This window comes from Rattus norvegicus, chromosome 1, assembly GCF_021556685.1.
Source record: "Rattus norvegicus strain SHRSP/BbbUtx chromosome 1, alternate assembly SHRSP_T2T, whole genome shotgun sequence".
In the NCBI taxonomy this organism is placed as follows: Eukaryota; Metazoa; Chordata; class Mammalia; order Rodentia; family Muridae; genus Rattus; species Rattus norvegicus.
In genome coordinates, this window is record NC_141534.1 from 171,917,228 (window position 1) to 171,940,174 (window position 22,947).

At 40.3% G+C, this 22,947-nt stretch overlaps 1 protein-coding gene across 1 annotated transcript; it reads right to left on the reverse strand.

The window, feature by feature from the left end:
• Window positions 1-19,801: 19,801 nt before the first annotated feature.
• On the reverse strand, window positions 19,802-20,740 carry Or52e15 (olfactory receptor family 52 subfamily E member 15). Its single transcript, NM_001000949.1, is given in 1 exon segment — window positions 19,802-20,740. A coding segment is annotated over 1 exon segment (939 nt).
• Between the last annotated feature and the right edge of the window lie 2,207 nt (window positions 20,741-22,947).

Below are 22,947 nucleotides of genomic sequence, written 5' to 3' on the forward strand. Positions count from 1 at the left end.
TCCTCCCCACATTGCCGCCCTCCCCCCAACAGTCTAGTTCACTGGGGGTTCAGTCTTAGCAGGACCCAGGGCTTCCCCTTCCACTGGTGCTCTTACTAGGATATTCATTGCTACCTATGAGGTCAGAGTCCAGGGTCAGTCCATGTATAGTCTTTAGGTAGTGGCTTAGTCCTTGGAAGCTCTGGTTGCTTGGCATTGTTGTACATATGGGGTCTCGAGCCCCTTCAAGCTCTTCCAGTTCTTTCTCTGATTCCTTCAACGGGGGTCCTATTCTCAGTTCAGTGGTTTGCTGCTGGCATTCGCCTCTGTATTTGCTGTATTCTGGCTGTGTCTCTCAGGAGCGATCTACATCCAGCTCCTGTCGGTCTGCACTTCTTTGCTTAATCAATCTTGTCTAATTGGGTGGCTGTATATGTATGGGCCACATGTGGGGCAGGCTCTGAATGGGTGTTCCTTCAGTCTCTGTTTTAATCTTTGCCTCTCTATTCCCTGCCAAGGGTATTCTTGTTCCCCTTTTAAAGAAGGAGTGAAACATTCACATTTTGATAATCCGTCTTGAGTTTCATTTGTTCTAGGCATCTAGGGTAATTCAAGCATTTGGGCTAATAGCCACTTATCAATGAGTGCATACCATATATGTCTTTCTGTGATTGGGTTAGCTCACGCAGGATGATATTTTCCAGTTCCAACCATTTGCTTACGAATTTCATAAAGTCATTGTTTTTGATACCTGAGTAATATTCCATTGTGTAGATGTACCACATTTTCTGTATCCATTCCTCTGTTGAAGGGCATCTGGGTTCTTTCCAGCTTCTGGCTATTATAAATAAGGCTGCGATGAACATAGTGGAGCACGTGTCTTTTTTATATGTTGGGGCATCTTTTGGGTATATGCCCAAGAGAGGTATAGCTGGATCCTCAGGCAGTTCAATGTCCAATTTTCTGAGGAACCTCCAGACTGATTTCCAGAATGGTTGTACCAGTCTGCAACCCCACCAACAATGGAGGAGTGTTTCTCTTTCTCTGCATCCTTGGCTGCATTTGCTGTCACCTGAGTTTTTGATCTTAGCCATTCTCACTGGCGTGAGGTGAAATCTCAGGGTTGTTTTAATTTGCATTTCCCTTATGGCTAAAGATGTTGAACATTTCTTTAGGTGTTTCTCAGCCATTCGGCATTCCTCAGCTGTGAATTCTTTGTTTAGCTCTGAACCCCATTTTTTAATAGGGTTATTTGTCTCCCTGCAGTCTAACTTCTTGAGTTCTTTGTATATTTTGGATATAAGGCCTCTATCTGTTGTAGGATTGGTAAAGATCTTTTCCCAATCTGTTGGTTGCCGTTTTGTCCTAACCACAGTGTCCTTTGCCTTACAGAAGCTTTGCAGTTTTATGAGATCCCATTTGTCGATTCTTGATCTTAGAGCATAAGCCCTTGGTGTTTTGTTCAGGAAATTTTTTCCAGTGCCCATGTGTTCCAGATGCTTCCCTACTTTTTCTTCTATTAGTTTGAGTGTGTCTGGTTTGATGTGGAGGTCCTTGATCCACTTGGACTTAAGCTTTGTACAGGGTAATAAGCATGGATCGATCTGCATTCTTTTACATGTTGACCTCCAGTTGAACCAGCACCATTTGCTGAAAATGCTATCTTTTTTCCATTGGATGGTTTTGGCTCCTTTGTCAAAAATCAAGTGACCATAGGTGTGTGGGTTCATTTCTGGGTCTTCAATTCTTTTCCATTGGTCTATCCGTCTGTCTCTGTACCAATACCATGCAGTTTTTATCACTATTGCTCTGTAATACTGCTTGAGTTCAGGGATAGTGATTCCCCCTGAAGTCCTTTTATTGTTGAGGATAGTTTTAGCTATCCTGGGTTTTTTGTTATTCCAGATGAATTTGCAAATTGTTCTGTCTAACTCTTTGAAGAATTGGATTGGTATTTTGATGGGGATTGCATTGAATCTGTAGATTGCTTTTGGTAAAATGGCCATTTTTACTATATTAATCCTGCCAATCCATGAGCATGGGAGATCTTTCCATCTTCTGAGGTCTTCTTCAATTTCTTTCTTCGGTGTCTTGATGTTCTTGTTTTACAAATCTTTTACTTGCTTGGTTAAATTCACACCGAGGTACTTTATATTATTTGGGTCTCTTATGAAGGGTGTCGTTTCCCTAATTTCTTTCTTGGCTTGTTTCTCTTTTGTGTAGAGGAAGGCAACTGATTTATTTGAGTTAATTTTATACCCAGCCACTATGCTGAAGTTGTTTATCAGCTTTAGTAGTTCTCTGGTGGAACTTGTGGGATCACTTAAGTATACTATCATATGATCGGCAAATAGTGATATTTTAACTTCTTCTTTTCTGATCTGTATCCCCTTGACCTCCTTTTGTTGTCTGACTGCTCTGACTAGAACTTCAAGAACAATATTGAATATGTAGGGAGAGAGTGCGCAGCCTTGTCTAGTCCCTGCTTTTAGTGGGATTGCTTCAAGTTTCTCTCCATTTAGTTTAATGTTAGCAACTGGTTTGCTGTATATGACTTTTACTATGTTTAGGTATGGGCCTTGAATTCCTATTCTTTCCAGGTATTTTATCATGAGGGGGTGTTGAATTTTGTCAAATGCTTTCTCAGCATCTAATGAAATGATCATGTGGTTTTGTTCTTTCAGTTTGTTTATATAATGGATCACGTTGATGGTTTTCCGTACATTAAACCATCCCTGCATGCCTGGGATGAAGCCTGCTTGATCATGGTGGATGATTGTTTTTGATGTGCTCTTGGATTCGGTTTGCCAGAATTTTATTGAGTATTTTTGCGTCGATATTCATAAGGGAAATTGGTCTGAAGTTCTCTTTCTTTGTTGGGTCTTTGTGTGGTTTAGGTATAAGAGTAATTGTGGCTTCATTGAAGGAATTCGGTAGTGCTCCATCTGTTTCAATTTTGTGGAATAGTTTGGATAATATTGGTATGAGGTCTTCTACGAAGGTCTGATAGAATTCTGCACTAAACCCGTCTGGACCTGGGCTCTTTTTGGTTGGGATGCCTTTAATGACTGCTTCTATTTCCTTAGGAGTTATGGTGTTGTTTAACTGGTTTATCTGTTCCTGATTTAACTTCCGTACCTGGTATCTGTCGAGGATATTGTCCATTTCCTGCAGATTTTCAAGTTTTGTTGAATATAGGCTTTTATAATAATATCTGATGATTTTTTGAATTTCTTCTGAATCTGTAGTTATGTCTCCCTTTTCATTTCTGATTTTGTTAATTTGGACACACTCTCTGTGTCCTCTCGTTAGTCTGGCTAAGGGTTTATCTATCTTGTTGATTTTCTCAAAGAACCAACTTTTGGTTCTCTTGATTTTTCTATGGTCCTTTTTGTTTCTACTTGGTTGACTTCAGCTCTGAGTTTGATTATTTCCTGCCTTCTACTCCTCCTGGGTGTATTTGCTTCTTTTTGTTCTAGAGCTTTTAGGTGTGCTGTCAAGCCGCTGACATATGCTCTTTCCTGTTTCTTTCTGCAGGCACTCAGCGCTATGAGTATTCCTCTTAGCACAGCTTTCATTGTGTCCCATAAGTTTGGGTAGGTTGTACCTTCATTTTCATTAAATTCTAGAAAGTTTTTAATTTCTTTCTTTATTTCTTCCTTGACCAGGTTATCATTGAGTAGAGCATTGTTCAATTTCCACGTATATGCGGGCATTCTTCCCTTATTGTTATTGAAGATCAGTTTTAGGCCGTGGTGGTCTGATAGCACGCATGGGATTATTTCTTTCCTTCTGTACCTGTTGAGGCCCGTTTTTTAACCTATTATATGGTCTGTTTTGGAGAAAGTACCATGAGGAGCTGAGAAGAAGGTATATCCTTTTGCTTTAGGATAGAATGTTCTGTAAATATCTGTTAAGTCCATTTGGCTCATGACTTCTCTTAGTCTGTCTATGTCTCTGTTTAATTTCTGTTTCCATGATATGTCCATTGATGAGAGTGGGGTGTTGAAATCTCCTACTATTATTGTGTGAGGTGCAATGTGTGTTTTGAGCTTTAGTAAGGTTTCTTTTACTTATGTAGGTGCCCTTATATTTAGGGCATAGATATCTAGAATTGAGAGTTCATCTTGGTTTATTTTTCCTTTGATGAATATGCAGTGTCCTTCCTTATCTTTTTTGATGACTTTTAGTTGGAAATTGATTTTATTTGATATTAGAATGGCTACTCCACCTTGCTTCTTCTGACCATTTTCTTAGAAAGTTGTTTTCCAGCCTTTCACTCTGAAGTAGTGACTGTCTTTGTCTCTGAGGTATGTTTCCTGTAGGCAGCAGAATGCAGGGTCCTCGTTGTGTATCCAGTTTGTTAATGTATGTCTTTTTATTGGGGAGTTGAGGCCATTGATGTTGAGAGATATTAAGGAATAGTGATTATTGCTTCCTGTTATATTCATATTTGGATGTGAGGTTATGTTTGTCTGCTTTTCTTCTCATTGTTTTGTTGCTAAGACGATTAGTTTCTTGCTTCTTCTAGGGTGTAGCTTGCCTCCTTATGTTGGGCTTTACCATTTATTATCCTTTGTAGTGCTGGATTTGTAGAAAGATATTGTGTAAATTTGGTTTTGTCATGGAATATCTTGGTTTCTCCATCTATGTTAATTGAGAGTTTTGCAGGATACAGTAACCTGGGCTGGCATTTGTGTTCTCTTAGGGTCTGTATGACATCAGTCCAGGATCTTCTGGCCTTCATAGTTTCTGGCGAAAAGTCTGGTGTGATTCTGATAGGTCTGCCTTTATATGTTACTTGACCTTTTTCCCTTACTGCTTTTAATATTCTTTCTTTATTTTGTGCGTTTGGTGTTTTGACTATTATGTGACGGGAGGTGTTTCTTTTCTGGTCCAATCTATTTGGAGTTCTGTGGGCTTCTTGTATGCCTATGGGTATCTCTTTTTTTAGGTTAGGGAAGTTTTCTTCTATGATTTTGTTGAAGATATTTACTGGTCCTTTGAGCTGGGAGTCTTCATTCTCCTCTATACCTATTATCCTTAGATTTGATCTTCTCATTGTGTCCTGGATTTCCTGTATGTTTTGGACCAGTAGTTTTTTCCTCTTTACACTATCTTTGACAGTTGAGTCAATGATTTCTATGGAATCTTCTGCTCCTGATATTTTCTCTTCCATCTCTTGTATTCTGTTGGTGAAGCTTGTATCTACAGCTCCTTGTGTCTTCTTTTGGTTTTCTTTTTTTTTTTTTTCATTTTTTTTTATTAACTTGAGTATTTCTTATATACATTTCAAGTGTTATTCCTTTTCCCGGTTTCCGGGCAAAATCCCCCTCCCCCCTCCCCTTCCTTATGGGTGTTCCCCTCCCAACCCTCCCCCCATTGCCGCCCTCCCCCCATAGTCTAGTTCACTGGGGGTTCAGTCTTAGCAGGACCCAGGGCTTCCCCTTCCACTGGTGCTCTTACTAGGATATTCATTGCTACCTATGGGGTCAGAGTCCAGGGTCAGTCCATATATAGTCTTTAGGTAGTGGCTTAGTCCCTGGAAGCTCTGGTTGCTTGACATTGTTGTACTTTTGGGGTCTCGAGCCCCTTCAAGCTCTTCCAGTTCTTTCTCTGATTCCTTCAACGGGGGACCTATTCTCAGCTCAGTGGTTTGCTGCTGGCATTCGCCTCTGTATTTGCTGTATTCTGGCTGTGTCTCTCAGGAGCGATCTACATCCGGCTCCTGTCGGTCTGCACTTCTTTGCTTCATCCATCTCGTCCAATTGGGTGGCTGTATATGTATGGGCCACCTGTGGGGCAGGCTCTGAATGGGTGTTCCTTCAGTCTCTGTTTTAATGTTTGCCTTTCCCTTCCCAGCCAAGGGTATTCTTTTTCCTCATTTAAAGAAGGAGTGAAGCATTCACATTTTGATCATCCGTCTTGAGTTTCGTTTGTTCTAGGGATCTAGGGTAATTCAAGCATTTGGGCTAATAGCCACTTATCAATGAGTGCATACCATGTATGTCTTTCTGTGATTGGGTTAGCTCACTCAGGATGATATTTTCCAGTTCCAACCATTTGCCTACGAATTTCATAGACTCGTTGTTTTTGATAGCTGAGTAATATTCCATTGTGTAGATGTACCACATTTTCTGTATCCATTCCTCTGTTGAAGGGCATCTCGGTTCTTTCCATTTTCTGGCTATTATAAATAAGGCTGCGATGAACATAGTGGAGCACGTGTCTCTTTTATATGTTGAGGCATCTTTTGGGTATATGCCCAAGAGAGGTATAGCTGGATCCTCAGGCAGTTCAATGTCCAATTTTCTGAGGAACCTCCAGACTGATTTCCAGAATGGTTTTACCAGTCTGCAATCCCACCAACAATGGAGGAATGTTCCTCTTTCTCCACATCCTCGACAGCATCTGCTGTCACCTGAGTTTTTGATCTTAGCCATTCTCACTGGTGTGAGGTGAAACCTCAGGGTTGTTTTGATTTGCATTTCCCTTATGACTAAAGATGTTGAACATTTCTTTAGGTGTTTCTCAGCCATTCGGCATTCCTCAGCTGTGAATTCTTTGTTTAGCTCTGAACCCCATTTTTTAATAGGGTTATTTGTTTCCCTGCGGTCTAACTTCTTGAGTTCTTTGTATATTTTGGATATAAGGCCTCTATCTGTTGTAGGATTGGTAAAGATCTTTTCCCAATCTGTTGGTTGCCGTTTTGTCCTAACCACCGTGTCCTTTGCCTTACAGAAGCTTTGCAGTTTTATGAGATCCCATTTGTCGATTCTTGATCTTAGAGCATAAGCCCTTGGTGTTTTGTTCAGGAAATTTTTTCCAGTGCCCATGTGTTCCAGATGCTTCCCTACTTTTTCTTCTATTAGTTTGAGTGTGTCTGGTTTGATGTGGAGGTCCTTGATCCACTTGGACTTAAGCTTTGTACAGGGTGATAAGCATGGATCGATCTGCATTCTTCTACATGTTGCCCTCCAGTTGAACCAGCACCATTTGCTGAAAATGCTATCTTTTTTCCATTGGATGGTTTTGGCTCCTTTGTCAAAAATCAAGTGACCATAGTTGTGTGGGTTCATTTCTGGGTCTTCAATTCTATTCCATTGGTCTATCTGTCTGTCTCTGTACCAATACCATGCAGTTTTTATCACTGTTGCTCTGTAATACTGCTTGAGTTCAGGGATAGTGATTCCCCCTGAAGTCCTTTTATTGTTGAGGATAGCTTTAGCTATCCTGGGTTTTTTGTTATTCCAGATGAATTTGCAAATTGTTCTGTCTAACTCTTTGAAGAATTGGATTGGTATTTTGATGGGGATTGCATTGAATCTGTAGATTGCTTTTGGTAAAATGGCCATTTTTACTATATTAATCCTGCCAATCCATGAGCATGGGAGATCTTTCCATCTTCTGAGGTCTTCTTCAATTTCTTTCCTCAGTGTCTTGAAGTTCTTATTGTACAGATCTTTTACTTGATTGGTTAAAGTCACACCGAGGTACTTTATATTATTTGGGTCTAATATGAAGGGTGTCATTTCCCTAATTTCTTTCTCGGCTTGTTTCTCTTTTGTATAGAGGAAGGCAACTGATTTATTTGAGTTAATTTTATACCCAGCCACTTTGCTGAAGTTGTTTATCAGCTTTAGTAGTTCTCTGGTGGAACTTTTGGGATCACTTAAATATACTATCATGTCATCTGCAAATAGTGATATTTTGACTTCTTCTTTTCCGATCTGTATCCCCTTGATCTCCTTTTGTTGTCTGATTGCTCTGGCTAGAACTTCAAAAACTATATTGAATAAGTAGGGAGAGAGTGGGCAGCCTTGTCTAGTCCCTGATTTTAGTGGGATTGCTTCGAGTTTCTCTCCATTTAGTTTAATGTTAGCAACTGGTTTGCTGTATATGGCTTTTACTATGTTTAGGTATGGGCCTTGAATTCCTATTCTTTCCAGGACTTTTATCATGAAGGGGTGTTGAATTTTGTCAAATGCTTTCTCAGCATCTAATGAAATGATCATGTGGTTTTGTTCTTTCAGTTTGTTTATATGATGGATCACGTTGATGGTTTTCCGTATATTAAACCATCCCTGCATGCCTGGGATGAAGCCTACTTGATCATGGTGGATGATTGTTTTGATGTGCTCTTAATTCGGTTTGCCAGAATTTTATTGAGTATTTTTGCGTCGATATTCATAAGGGAAATTGGTCTGAAGTTCTCTTTCTTTGTTGTGTCTTTGTGTGGTTTAGGTATAAGAGTAATTGTGGCTTCGTAGAAGGAATTCGGTAGTGCTCCATCTGTTTCAATTTTGTGGAATAGTTTGGATAATATTGGTATGAGGTCTTCTATGAACGTTTGATAGAATTCTGCACTAAACCCGTCTGGACCTGGGCTCTTTTTGGTTGGAAGACCTTTAATGACTGCTTCTATTTCCTTAGGAGTTATGGGGTTGTTTAACTGGTTTATCTGTTCCTGATTTAACTTCGATACCTGGTATCTGTCTAGGAAATTGTCCATATCCTGAAGATTTTCAAATTTTGTTGAATATAGGTTTTTATAGTAAGATCTGATGATTTTTTTAATTTCCTCTGAATCTGTAGTTATGTCTCCCTTTTCATTTCTAATTTTGTTAATTTGGACGCACTCTCTGTGTCCTCTCGTTAGTCTGGCTAAGGGTTTATCTATCTTGTTGATTTTCTCAAAGAACCAACCTTTGGTTCTGTTGATTCTTTCTATGGTCCTTTTTGTTTCTACTTGGTTGATTTCAGCTCTGAGTTTGATTATTTCCTGCCTTCTACTCCTCCTGGGTGTATTTGCTTCTTTTTGTTCTAGAGCTTTTAGGTGTGCTGTCAAGCTGCTGACATATGCTCTTTCCTGTTTCTTTCTGCAGGCACTCAGCGCTATGAGTTTTCCTCTTAGCACAGCTTTCATTGTGTCCCATAAGTTTGGGTATGTTGTATCTTCATTTTCATTAAATTCTAAAAAGTTTTTAATTTCTTTTTTATTTCTTCCTTGACCAGGTTATCATTGAGTAGAGCATTGTTCAATTTCCACGTATATGTGGGCATTCTTCCCTTATTGTTATTGAAGACCAGTTTTAGGCCGTGGTGGTCCGATAGCATGCATGGGATTATCTCTATCTTTCTGTACCTATTGAGGCCCGTTTTTTGACCAATTATATGGTCAATTTTGGAGAAAGTACCATGAGGAGCTGAGAAGAAGGTATATCCTTTTGCTTTAGGATAGAATGTTCTATAAATATCCGTTAAGTCCATTTGGCTCATGACTTCTCTTAGTCTGTCGACATCACTGTTTAATTTCTGTTTCCATGATCTGTCCATTGATGAGAGTGGGGTATGAAGTCTCCCACTATTATTGTGTGAGGTGCAATGTGTGTTTTGAGCTTTAGTAAGGTTTCTTTTACGTATGTAGGTGCCCTTGTATTTGGGGCATAGATATTTAGGATTGAGAGTTCATCTTGGTGGATTTTTCCTTTGATGAATATGAAGTGTCCTTCCTTATCTTTTTTGATGACTTTTAGTTGGAAATTGATTTTATTTGATATTAGAATGGCTACTCCAGCTTGCTTCTTCTGACCATTTGCTTGGAAAGTTGTTTTCCAGCCTTTCACTCTGAGGTAGTGTCTGTCTTTGTCTCTGAGGTGTGTTTCCTGTAGGCAGCAGAATGCAGGGTCCTCGTTGCGTATCCAGTTTGTTAATCTATGTCTTTTTATTGGGGAGTTGAGGCCATTGATATTGAGAGATATTAAGGAATAGTGATTATTGTTTCCCTTTATATTCATATTTGGATGTGAGGTTATGTTTGTGTGCTTTCATTCTCTTTGTTTTGTTGCCAAGACGATTAGTTTCTTGCTTCTTCTAGGGTATAGCTTGCCTCCTTATGTTGGGCTTTACCATTTATTATCCTTTGTAGTGCTGGATTTGTAGAAACATATTGTGTAAATTTGGTTTTGTCATGGAATATCTTGGTTTCTCCATCAATGTTAATTGAGAGTTTTGCTGGATACTGTAACCTGGGCTGGCATTTGTGTTCTCTTAGAGTCTGTATGACATCTGTCCAGGATCTTCTGGCCTTCATAGTTTCTGGCGAGAAGTCTGGTGTGATTCTGATAGGTCTCCCTTTATATGTTACTTGACCTTTTTCCCTTACTGCTTTTAATATTCTTTCTTTATTTTGTGCGTTTGGTGTTTTGACAATTATGTGACGGGAGGTGTTTCTTTTCTGGTCCACTCTATTTGGAGTTCTGTAGGCTTCTTGTATGTCTATGGGTATCTCTTTTTTTAGGTTAGGGAAGTTTTCTTCTATGATTTTGTTGAAGATATTTACTGGTCCTTTGAGCTGGGAGTCTTCACTCTCTTCTATACCTATTATCCTTAGGTTTGATCTTCTCATTGAGTCCTGGATTTCCTGTATGTTTTGGACCAGTAGCTTTTTCCGCTTTACATTATCTTTGACAGTTGAGTCAATGATTTCTATGGAATCTTCTGCTCCTCAGATTCTCTCTTCCATCTCTTGAATTCTGTTGGTGAGGCTTGTATCTACAGCTCCTTGTCTCTTCTTTTGGTTTTCTATATCCAGTGTTGTTTCCATGTGTTCTTTCTTGATTGCTTCTATTTCCATTTTTAATTCCTTCAACTGTTTGATTGTGTTTTCCTGGAATTCTTTCAGGGATTTTTGTGATTCCTCTCTGTAGGCTTTTACTTGTTTATTATTGTTTTCCTGTGCTTCCCTAAGTGTGTTCATGTCTTTCTTGAAGTCCTCCAGCATCATGATCAAATATGATTTTGTAACTAGATCTTGCTTTTCTGGTGTGTTTGGATATTCCATGTTTGTTTTGGTGGGAGAATTGGGCTCCGATGATGGCATGTAGTCTTGGTTTCTGTTGTTTGGGTTCCTGCGCTTGCCTCTCGCCATCAGATTATCTCTAGTGTTACTTTGTTCTGCTATTTCTGACAGTGGCTAGACTGTCCTATAAGCCTGTGTGACAGGAGTGCTGTAGACCTGTTTTCCTCTATTTCAGTCAGTTATGGGGACAGAGTGTTCTGCTTTCTGGCGTGTAGTTTTTCCTCTCTACAGGTCTTCAGCTGTTCCTGTGGGCCTGTGTCTTGAGTTCACCAGGCAGCTTTCTTGCAGCAGAAAATTTGGTCTTACCTGTGGTCCCGAGGCTCAGGTTCGCTCGTGGGGTGCTGCCCACGGGCTCTCTGCAGCGGCAGCAACCAGGAAGACCTGTGCCGCCCCTTCCGGGAACTTCAGTGCACCAGGGTTCCAGATGGTCTTTGGCTTTTTCCTCTGGCGTCCGAGATGTGTGTGCAGGGAGCAGTCACTTCTGGTTTCCCAGGCTTGTCTGCCTCTCTGAAGGTTTAGCTCTCCCTCCCACGGGATTTGGGTGCAGAGAACTGTTTATCCGGTCTGTTTCTTTCAGGTTCCGGCGGTGTCTCAGGCACAGGGGTCCTGCCGCTCCTGGGCCCTTCCCCACGGGAGCCCAGAGGCCTTATACAGTTTCCTCTTGGGCCAGGGATGTGGGCAGGCGTGAGCAGAGTTGGTGGTCTCTTCAGCTCTGCAGCCTCAGGAGTGGCCACCTGACCAGGTGGTTGGGTCTCTCACTCACCGGGTCTGGGAGCAGAGAGCTGCTGCGGGCCGGGATCCGCGGGTGTGGGACTTCTGGTAAACACAGAACGTGCCCGGTCCTAGAGAAATTCTGCTTTCCTGTGTCCCAAGCTCACCAGGCAGCTTTCTTGCAGCAGAAAATTTGGTCTTACCTGTGGTCCCGAGGCTCAGGTTCGCTCGTGGGGTGCTGCCCACGGGCTCTCTGCAGCGGCAGCAACCAGGAAGACCTGTGCCGCCCCTTCCGGGAGCTTCAGTGCACCAGGGTTCCAGATGGTCTTTGGCTTTTTCCTCTGGCGTCCGAGATGTGTGTGCAGGGAGCAGTCACTTCTGGTTTCCCAGGCTTGTCTGCCTCTCTGAAGGTTTAGCTCTCCCTCCCACGGGATTTGGGTGCAGAGAACTCTTCTTTTGGTTTTCTATATCCAGGGTTGTCTCCATGTGTTCTTTCTTGATTGCTTCTATTTGCATTTTTAATTCCTTCAACTGTTTGATTGTGTTTTCCTGGAATTCTTTCAGGAATTTTTGTGACTCCTCTCTATGGGCTTCTACTTGTTTATTTATGATTTTCTGGAATTCTTTCAGGGATTTTTGTGATTCCTCTCTGTAGGCTTCTACTTTTTCTCTAAGGGAGTTCTTCACGTCTTTCTTGAAGTCCTCCAGCATCATGATCAAATATAATTTTGAAACTAGATCTTGCTTTTCTGGTGTGTTTGGATATTCCATGTTTGTTTTGATGTGAGAATTGGGCTCCGATGATGCCATGTCATCTTGGTTTCTGTTGCTTGGGTTCCTGCTCTTGCCTCTCGCCATCAGATTATCTCTAGTGTTACTTTGTTCTGCTATTTCTGACAGTGGCTAGACTGTCCTATAAGCCTGTGTGTCAGGAGTGCTGTAGACCTGTTTTCCTGTTTTCTTTCAGCCTGTTGTGGGGACACAGTGTTCTGCTTTCGGGCGTGTAGTTTTTCCTCTCTACAGGTCTTCAGCTGTTCCTGTGGGTCTGTGTCTTGAGTTCACTGGGCACGTCACTTGCAGCAGAAAAGTTGGTCTTACCTGTGGTCCCAAGGCTCAAGTTTGCTTGTGGGGTGCTGCCCATGAGCTCTCTGCGGCGGCAGCAAACAAGAAGATCTGCGCCGCCGTTTCCGGGAGCTTCAGTGCACCAGGGTTCCAGAAGGCATTTGGTGTTTTCCTCTCGAATCAGTAATGTGTGCAGAGTGCAGTCTCTTCTTGTTTCCCAGGCGTGTCTGCCTCTCTGAAGGATTAGCTCTCCTTCCCACAGGATTTGGGTGCAGAGAACTGTTTATCTGGTCTGTTCCTTCAGGTTCTGGCAGTGTCTCAGGCACAGGGGTCCTGCCGCTCCTGGGCCCTCCCCCACGGGAACCCAGAGGCCTTATACAGTTTCCTCTTGGGCCAGGGATGTGGGCAGGGGTGGGCAGTGTTGGTGGTCTCTTCCGCTCTACAGCCTCAGGAGTGCCCACCTGACCAGGCGGTGAGGTCTCTCTCCCACAGGGTCTGGGAGCAGAGAGCTGCTGCGGGCCGGGATCCGCAGGTGTGGGCTAATTTGACTTTTTATAATTGCTAAGGATGTTGAACACTTTAAAATGTATTGACTAACTATTTTTATTTCTTCTTTTGAGAAGTTTTTTCAGGTCTGCCATGTCCTGCATGATCATGGAAGGGACATCAAGACAGACTTCTGTGTGTGTGTGTGTGTGTGTGTGTGTGTGTGTGTGTGTGTGTGTGTGTATTATATATACAAATATTACATATATACCTATATGTGTATATATACATATATGTATATATATATATATATATATATATATATATATATTCATGTTCCTTGGGGACATAGCCTCCCTCCCAAGGTTATTAGTGTATACCCTTTCTGCCAAGGTTAATGACAATTAGAGACTGCATGAGTCTGGGAGGCAAAGGCATGTGTATGTCCTCAGCAAAAGTGGCAAATACTGATACTTTCAGGACAGTTTTTGAGACTGTGGAAAAGAACTCTGAAAACATGAGTTCAAAATATTTATAAGCAGGATTTCTCAACTATGCATAACATATAGATGCAATATGAATTGTATAAGAGGCTTCAAAGACCTAAATAAACAGAGGCAGCTGCACTTTGAGACAGCTTGTCAGAAAGATACAAAGGCAGACAGATACACAGGCAGGCAGATTCTTGAGTTCAAGGTCAGCCCAGGACAGGGAGAATTTAGGCCCAGGCATAGTGGGAGGGGTGATCCCAGAACTGGATCCCATCCAGCTAGTTTATTGTCTGTGCTTACAAAGGCAGTCAGGTCTCTGAAATCATTTACAATGTTAAGAAAAATGTACTTGCTGTCTTTTCCTAGGAGTCAAGGGGTTAAGGTAAAAAAATGCTGATTGGTGGGATAATCAATAGGGAACCTTGGGTGGATGATTGAATTGTTTCTTAAATAAAAAACTGGACTTTAGTCTGGGAGAGCTTAGCTGTCTAGTTTTATTCAGAAAACTGTCTCCTGCAGAACACAGGATATGATTTCAAGTTGATCTTTTTGTTGCTCCCAAATACCCCTTCTCAAAACCTCTCTCCAAGCTGAGGCTTGTCCTTTTCACAAACCTGTAACAATCCTATTAAAAGTGATTTACAGATTTAGTGCAATATCATTCAAAATTCCCATGACATTCTTCACAAAAATAGAAAGCAAAACATCCTATAACTATTTGGAAACACAGAAGACCCTTAATAGACAAAGAAACAATAAATGAAAAAGTCCAGTGCTGGAGTGATTCCCATTCTACATTTCAAGATATGTTACTGAGCTATAAGTAATAAGAAGAGCATGATACACACACACACACAAACACACACACACAAACATACACACATGTGTGTGCACGTGCAAGCATGTATGATCATAAATACACATACCACACACAGAAAAACAAATATGTAAATCATTGCAACAAACTGAAGACTCAAACATCAGTCATATAAACATAGCCATTTGGCTAAGATGTCAAACTGCACTTGAGAAAAGATATATCATCTTCAACAAATTATGCTGGGAATATCAATGTGTAAAAGGCTATAATTATATTATTATATGTATAATACTGCACAAAATTCCCTCCAAATAGATAATAGAACTCAGTGTGAAATATGATTGCATGAAATTTCCAGAAAAAAATATAAGTAGCTAATAGGTACAAGAATGAACTTTCTGAATGGACTCTGAATGGTTTGCTCAGGAGTTCAGTCAACAATTCATAAACATGGACTTCATACAACTAAAAAGCTTTTGCACAGACAGGAAACAACTAGTCAAGTGAAGAGGAAGCTCATAGGATGGGAGAAAATTTTTGACAGCTATCCATTTTACAGAGGGTTAATATCCACAGTACACAGTAAAACTAAGTACATAAAGAATCAAGATAGCATATGATTCAATTACGAAAATGGGTAAATCACATTCATGATGAAGAGGGAGAATCCAGACTAAGACTGAGAGCTGTGTCTCAGTCTCATCTAGGTCTTGATTCTGCTTCTATAATTTTAATAGATTAATATCAAGGGAACAAATAGAACTAAACAAAGAAAGAAAACACTTGTATTAGGCTAACTGCTCCAGCAAGTGCTTCACAAGGGAAAAGCTCTTTTAAAAAGTGTCATTTAATTATAACCTAATTTTGTACTTCCTGGTGAGTTTTTATGTTTGTCATTAACCTTTTTATGAAATATCTATTAAAAGTTTGGTTAAATGTTTAAACTTTGAGTGGTTGTCTTTTTATTGTTTACTTAAGAAAGGTTTTGTACACTTGGGATTCAAATATATTGTCTGATATGACTTACAAGTATCTTATTACAGCATTGGAATTGTGTTTTTCATTTTCTTGCTATATTGTTAAAAGCAAAATTTAAATGTTCTTAAGTGATCTCTATTTGAGGAGGGACTATGAGGGTAAGAGGATAAGTGAAAAGTTTGCTCAGTTGTCTCTCATCAAGGCTTAGTGGATCCATGACAACTGTGCATTTCTAGAATTTATGTGGAAGAAACATACTTGCATCTAGAAGAATTGCTTCATGCTTGGAAGGAGCTCTAAACTCTTGTCTACTTATAGCGTCTTCATCTAATTGACTCTAATACACACACACGCACACACACACACACACACACACACACACACACACACCTTCTGAAAGACACGGTATTTATTGTGTAGTGAGCAAAATTAAAGGATTTTGGCAAATTTTACCAAAAGCTATCTACAGATTCAATGCAATCCCCATCAAAATGCCAATCCAATTCTTCAGAGAGTTAGACAGAACGATTTGCAAATTCATCTGGAATAACAAAAAACCCAGGATAGCTAAAACTATCCTCAACAATAAAAGGACTTCTGGGGGAATCACTATCCCTGAACTCAAGCAGTATTACAGAGCAATAGTGATAAAAACTGCATGGTATTGGTACAGAGACAGAACAAAAGACCAGTGGAATAGAATTGAAGACCCAGAAATGAACCCACACACTTCTGGTCATTTGATTTTTGACAAAGGAGACAAAACCATCCAGTCGAAAAAGATAGCATTTTCAGCAAATGGTGCTGGTTCAACTGGAGGTCAGCATGTAGAAGAATGCAGATCGATTCATGATTATCACCCTGTACAAAGCTTAAGTCCAAGTGGATCAAGGACCTCCACATCAAACCAGATACACTCAAACTAATAGAAGAAAACATGGGGAAGCATCTTGAAAACATGGGCACTGGAGAAAATTTATAGCACAAAACACCAATAACTCAGGGAACAGGGAGGCAAAGTTTAGAACTGAGGCAGAAGGAACACCCATTCAGAACCTGCCCCACATGTGGCCCATACATATACAGCCACCAAACTAGATGAGATGGATGAAGCAAAGAAGTGCAGACCGACAGGAACCAGATGTACATCTCTCCCGAGAGACACAGCTAGAATACAGCAAATACATAGGCAAATGCCAGCAGCAAACCACTGAACTGAGAACGGGATCCCTGTTGAAGGAATCAGAGAAAGGACTGGAAGAGCTTGAAGGGGCTTGAGACCCCATATGAACAACACCAACCAACCAGAGCTTCCACGGACTAAGCCACTACCCAAAGACTTTACATGGATTGAATCTGGGCTCCAACCTCATAGGTAGCAATGAATAGCCTAGTAAGAACACAAGTGGAAGGGGAAGCCCTTGGTCCTGCCAAGACTGAACCCCCAGTGAACGTGATTGTTGGGGGGAGGGAGGTAATGGGGGGAGGATGAGGAGGGGAATGGAACATAGAAGGGGAGGGTCAGGTGTTAAGGGGATGTTGGCCTAGAAACCGGGAAGGGGAATAACAATCAAAATGTAAATCAGAAATACTCAAGTTAATAAAGATAAAAAAGAAAAGAAATGTTCAACATCTTTAGTCATAAGGTAAATGCAAATCAAAACAACCCTGAGATTTCATCTCACACCAGTGAGAATGGCTACGATCAAAAACTCGGGTGACAGCAAATGCTGGTGAGGATGTGGAGAAAGAGGAACACTCCTCCATTGTTGGTGGGGTTGCAGACTGGTACAACTATTCTGGAAATCAGTCTGGAGGTTCCTCAGAAAATTGGACATTGCACTACCGGAGGACCTAGCTATACCTCTCTTGGGCATATACCCAAAAGATGCCCCAACATACAACAAAGACACATGCTCCACTATGTTCATAGCAGCCTTATTTATAATAGCCAGAAGCTGGGAAGAACCCAGAAGCCCTTCAACAGAGGAATGGATACAGAACCTGTGGTACATCTACACAATAGAATATTACTCAGCTATCAAAAACAATGACTTTATGAAATTCATAGGCAAATGGATGGAACTGGAAAATATCATCCTGAGTGAGGTAACCCAATCACAGAAAAACACACATGGTATGCACTCATTGATAAGTGGCTATTAGCCCAAATGCTTGAATTACCCTAGATGCCTAGAACAAATGAAACTCAAGACAGATGATCAAAATGTGAATGCTTCACTCCTTCTTTAAAAGGGGAACAAGAATACCCTTGGCAGGGAAGAGACAGGCAATGGTTAAAACAGAGACTGAAGGAACACCCATTCAGAGCCTGCCCCACATGTGGCCCATTCAAATACAGCCACCCAATTAGATAAGACTGATGAAACAAAGAAGTGCAGGCCGACAGGAACCATATGTTGATCTCTCCTGAGAGACACAGCTAGAATACCGCAAATACAGAGGCGAATGCCAGCAGCAAACCACTGAACTGAGAATGGGACCCCCGTTGAAGGAATCAGAGGAAGGACTGGAAGAGCTTGAAGGGGCTCGAGACCCCATATGAACAACAATGCCAACCAACCAGAGCTTCCAGGACAAAGCCCCTACCCAAAGACTTTACATGGATTGACTCTGGGCTCCAACCTCATAGGTAGCAATGAAGAGCCTATTAAGAGCACCAGTGGAAGGGGAAGCCCTTGGTCCTGCCAAGACTGAACCCCCAGTGAACGTGATTGTAGGGGGGGAGAACGGTAATGGGGGGAGGATGGGGAGGGGAACACCTATATAGAAGGGAAGGGGTAAGGGTTAGGGGGGATGTTGGCCTGGAAACCGGAAAGGGGAATAACAATCAAAATGTAAAAAGAAATACTCAAGTTAATAAAGATGGAGAGAGAGAGAGAGAGAGAGAGAGAGAGAGAGAGAGAGAGAGAGAGAGAGAGAGAGAGCAGCTCACATCTGATCCACAATGCAAGCTACAGGCGAGAAAGAGATGCACACAGAGATAGGAACAGACAGAGACACACACTCTGGGCCCAGCTTGGGCTTTTGAAACCTCAGAGCCCATTCCCAGTGACACCCCTTCTCCAACAAGGCTACAGATGTCAATTATTCCCAAACAGTTTAATCAGCTGATGACCAAGCATCCAAACAAGCAAGTCCATAGAGTCCATTCTAATTCAAATCACCACAGAAGCTGTTCTCTGACTCCACACACATGCTTGTATTCACACACACACATGTACATGTACATATTTATGTATACATTTATGCATATGTACACAGGCACCCAGTCACATGTGTACATACACACACACACACACACACACACACACACACACACACTTCTTTTTTATAGCTAAGGGCTTTAGTAAAGCACTCCATAAGTGATGAAAATATTAAGAATTGTATTTATTGAGGGTGGAGAGCTTACTTAGCATCTAGTAGTGTTTCCTCTTCCTGAAGAGGACCTGAGTTCAGTTCCCAGCACCCACATCAGGCAGTTCACACTAGCATTTAACTCTAGCTCTTAGGGGATCCCTGGATCTGTGGACGCCTACACTCACGTGTGTACATAAATAAAAATAAAATCAATTTTGCAAAAAAAAAGATGTTGGCAAACTTTCTGCCATGTCTTGGCTGAGACAAAGATATCTTTCTACAATTTTGATGGATCAATACACAGATGATATTCATTCTGTGCATGAGGGAGTTCCTAATGGTGATACCTGGGAGGTTATTTATTTCCTCTTTTACTTCTCTGTACTTTAGTCATGTAGCCTTATTTCTGCATTGAATATTTTTTGTCATCTAGAAGAAGTTCTTATTATTCAGATGCAAAGTGAAGATTCTCTTTATATTTGACCCTATGAAATTGCTGCAGTTGTTTTTTTTAAAGTGAGAAGGGGTTATAAAGTGATACTGTGAGAATTTATTCAATATTAACTTTCCCATCATTACATAATGATGGAAGTCTATTTCATCATCAAAGAAATTGGAATTATGATTGATTTTGTTGGTCATGATTCCTGGAACCCACATCTGAAACAATATTTTGTCAACCCCCAGTGCAACCATGCTAGACAATGACACCATCAAACACCTCCTTAATAAGCAATGGATTGTGTATAAAAACTATTGAAAAATAGTATTGTAGCTTCTTTATCCTTGAAACAAGATTTTAATTCCCATTATAGAAAAGAAATACATTTTTCAACCAATAGTATTTAATTCAGACCTGGAACAAATATTTGCTATAATATTTATTTTGTTTACTGCCCATGAATACAGAAATACTGTGTGTTTAGCATAATATTCTGTAAAGAAGCTATTCTATTTAATCGTATTTACAAATAAGTTCTTCTCTTAACCAAGGGGACAAAACCTATAATAGTACAAGTCAGAGCCTCACCGTCAAAATCCCTTACAAAAAAATATCACCACACGATCTCGAATCTGTTTGGTTCTCACCCCGTAAATAAGAGGGTTAAGAGCAGGTGGAATCATCACATACAAGTTAGCAAGGAGGATATGGATATACCGTGGGATATTGTGTCCAAAACGATGGGTCAAGAAGGAGAAGAAGGCTGGAGTGTAGAAAGCCAAGATCACACACACATGGGAACCACAAGTATTAAGAGCTTTGAGCCTGGCTTCCCAAGATGGGAGTCTGAATACAGCGTGAAGAATTTTCACATAGGATATAGCAATCAAAATAACACCCATAAGTATCATACATATAAGTATTAATCCAAATAATACATTAACTTTGATGCTGACACACGCCAGCCGGGCAATGCCCATGTGCTCACAATATGTATGTGGTATGATATTGTGTCCACAGAATGAAAGCCTTAGAATAAGAAATATAAGAGGAAAAACCAAAATGAAATTTATAAGTAATCCAACACCAGCAATAACACAGATCATTAAGCTGGTGAGAATTGTGTTATATTGGAGAGGGTTACAGATAGCAATGTAGCGATCAAAGGCCATAGCTACAAGCATGAATGTTTCAATGCCTGTAAACAGATGGATGAAAAACATTTGAGCTATACAGTCTCTAAAGGCAATCTTATGGAAGCCAAACCAGAATATGCCAAGTGCTCTGGGAACAATTGCCGTGGACAGGCCCAAGTCAGTCAGAGCCAGCATGGCCAATAAGTAGAACATAGGCTGATGAAGACTGTGCTCGAGATAAATAACAAAAAGAATGATGACATTCCCTAGGACAGCAATAAGATAGACTGTTCCAAATGGAAAACCAAGCCAGAACTGTGACTCTTCCAGTCCTGGAATTCCCAAGAGCAGGAAGGATGAAGGGTGAATCCATGAGCTGTTGCCTGGTGACATGCTGTCAGGAGCCTCTGATGGACAGACTCATTTGAAGGAATCTACATAGGACTTGACAGTACTTTGTCAGCACTAGTAAATAAGAACAGAAGGATGTCATTAGTGCTCATTCTTATGGAGTGTAGAAATGTGCTTTCCTTCATATTTCCTCTCCTTTTCTTTTCTCTCATGTAAATGGAATGTGAAGGTAGATGTTTCTTAAGAAATAGATGATATTTAGACTCTGTTCCAGATAACTGAAATGAAGTTTTGTCTGTGTATGTACCAAGTCTAGTGGGGAGAAGAACCTAGCCAGGTCATACAGCCTTCTGTATAGGCTACAACATTTTGAAACATATACTTACGAACTGTGGGGAAGTGTTATCTGATTGATAAGTGATTCCAAGCTCAGACCACAGATAATATTGTAACTTTCAAAAATATCCTTCAAATGACATTTATTTAACTAGAAATGTGACTAAAAACTAATATGCCATGGCTTACTTCCACATATAATCCATGGAACTGTTTCCTGCTCCTTAACTTTCCTGTAAATTACTATAATCAGGGAACAATGCTAACCAAATAACCTAGGCCTAGTACCATGTATGGGTTACCTCTTTTGTGAGTGGTTGTCTATAGACTACTGCCATTATTTTGGTTACCCTCCAGAACATGATGGTAAGATACTATTGCTGAAGACATCACTAATTTGAATTATATAACATGAAGAAATTGAGCTATTACTGACCTGGAAGCTTCATCCCTCTTGGATAATTTTCATAAAACTGGGAGATGCTATGTACAGTACAAGAGAAAAAATGATTAGCCATCTTTTACTTCTAGTAACAATTAGCCTGGCAAGATAAACCCACTAGTGTTGTAGTAAAATAAATAGTATGAAAATAGCCAAACATTTTTATGTGATTTAAATACTCCATCAGAAGCTGAAGAGATGGCTCAGTAACTAATAATACATAAGATCTTTCAGAGGACCCAAGGTTGTTTCACTCCACTCATATAAGGCTGCTTACTAAAACCTAATACTCCAGCATCAGGAGAATGTCCCAAATTTCTTGTCTCCGTGAACACTGCATTCACATGCATGTACACACACACACGGGAGATTAATCATCATCATCATCATCATCATCATCATCATGATCATCATCAACAACAACAACAACATCTCACTTCACAAAATGAAACTCAGGCCTGGTGCTATAAAATGGGCCCCAAATTCCTGGCTGGTCAAGCTATAACCCCTAAAAGAACCTAATACTAAACGAACATAGTAATATTCTTATCTTCATAGATCAGGTTATCTCCCAAACTTATCACAAAAGAATAAAATAAATTGTATATGCTTGTATGAAATTCTTAGTTCTTTTTCTTAGAACCATATTAACTTCTCTTCTTTTTCTAGATTTGTGTTGCTTTCTATTTTGTCACCAATGTGCGAAGATATTTGTTTTGATCTATGAATCAAGGACCCTCTCCTATGAGGCCATGGTGTCTCAATATTCAATGTAACATAATTGAACTTGGATATGAAATTATTTCTTTTTCAGAGAATGCCTCAGCCTTAAAGCACTAACCTTGGTCTTTCATTTATGTCTTCTATTCCTCAAAGCAATATTATGTGCTCACTTCTTTTTAAAATAATCCAAATCACATCAAACTTTGTTCCCATAAGGAAAACAGTGGATGATATACTATTGCTATCATTATTATTACAACTAGAACTTAACAATTGTTAAAATAATGATTCCATGAAATGATTTGAAGTTTAAGGTAATAACATTTGCTTCTCAAAAGGAAGATGAGAATCAGTGTAGTTCCTGAATTAATGAAATTTCCTCACATTTGCAGCCAAAGGAATATCTCTACCCTTAACATGACGCTGGTTTATGACATCTTGCTGGTACCAGGGTTCTTCTCAAAGTGTTTTTCCCCTGGACTTGTGCTACAGTACAAGTGCTTCATTGCTCATTTGTTTCTTGGGTTGCATTTCTCATTATAATCAGCACCACCAGATTTTCTGCCAAATTATTCCTGAAATGCTTTGCATTACCTCTGATGTTTCTTACAATTGTAGGAAGTTTATATTCACCTGAGGTATATTCCCTCCCTACAACCAGTTTATATACACCTGAGGTATATTCCCTACAACCCAGGACTTTTATCATAGTGATACATTTTTAAATAAAAAGGACCAAGGGTGAGTG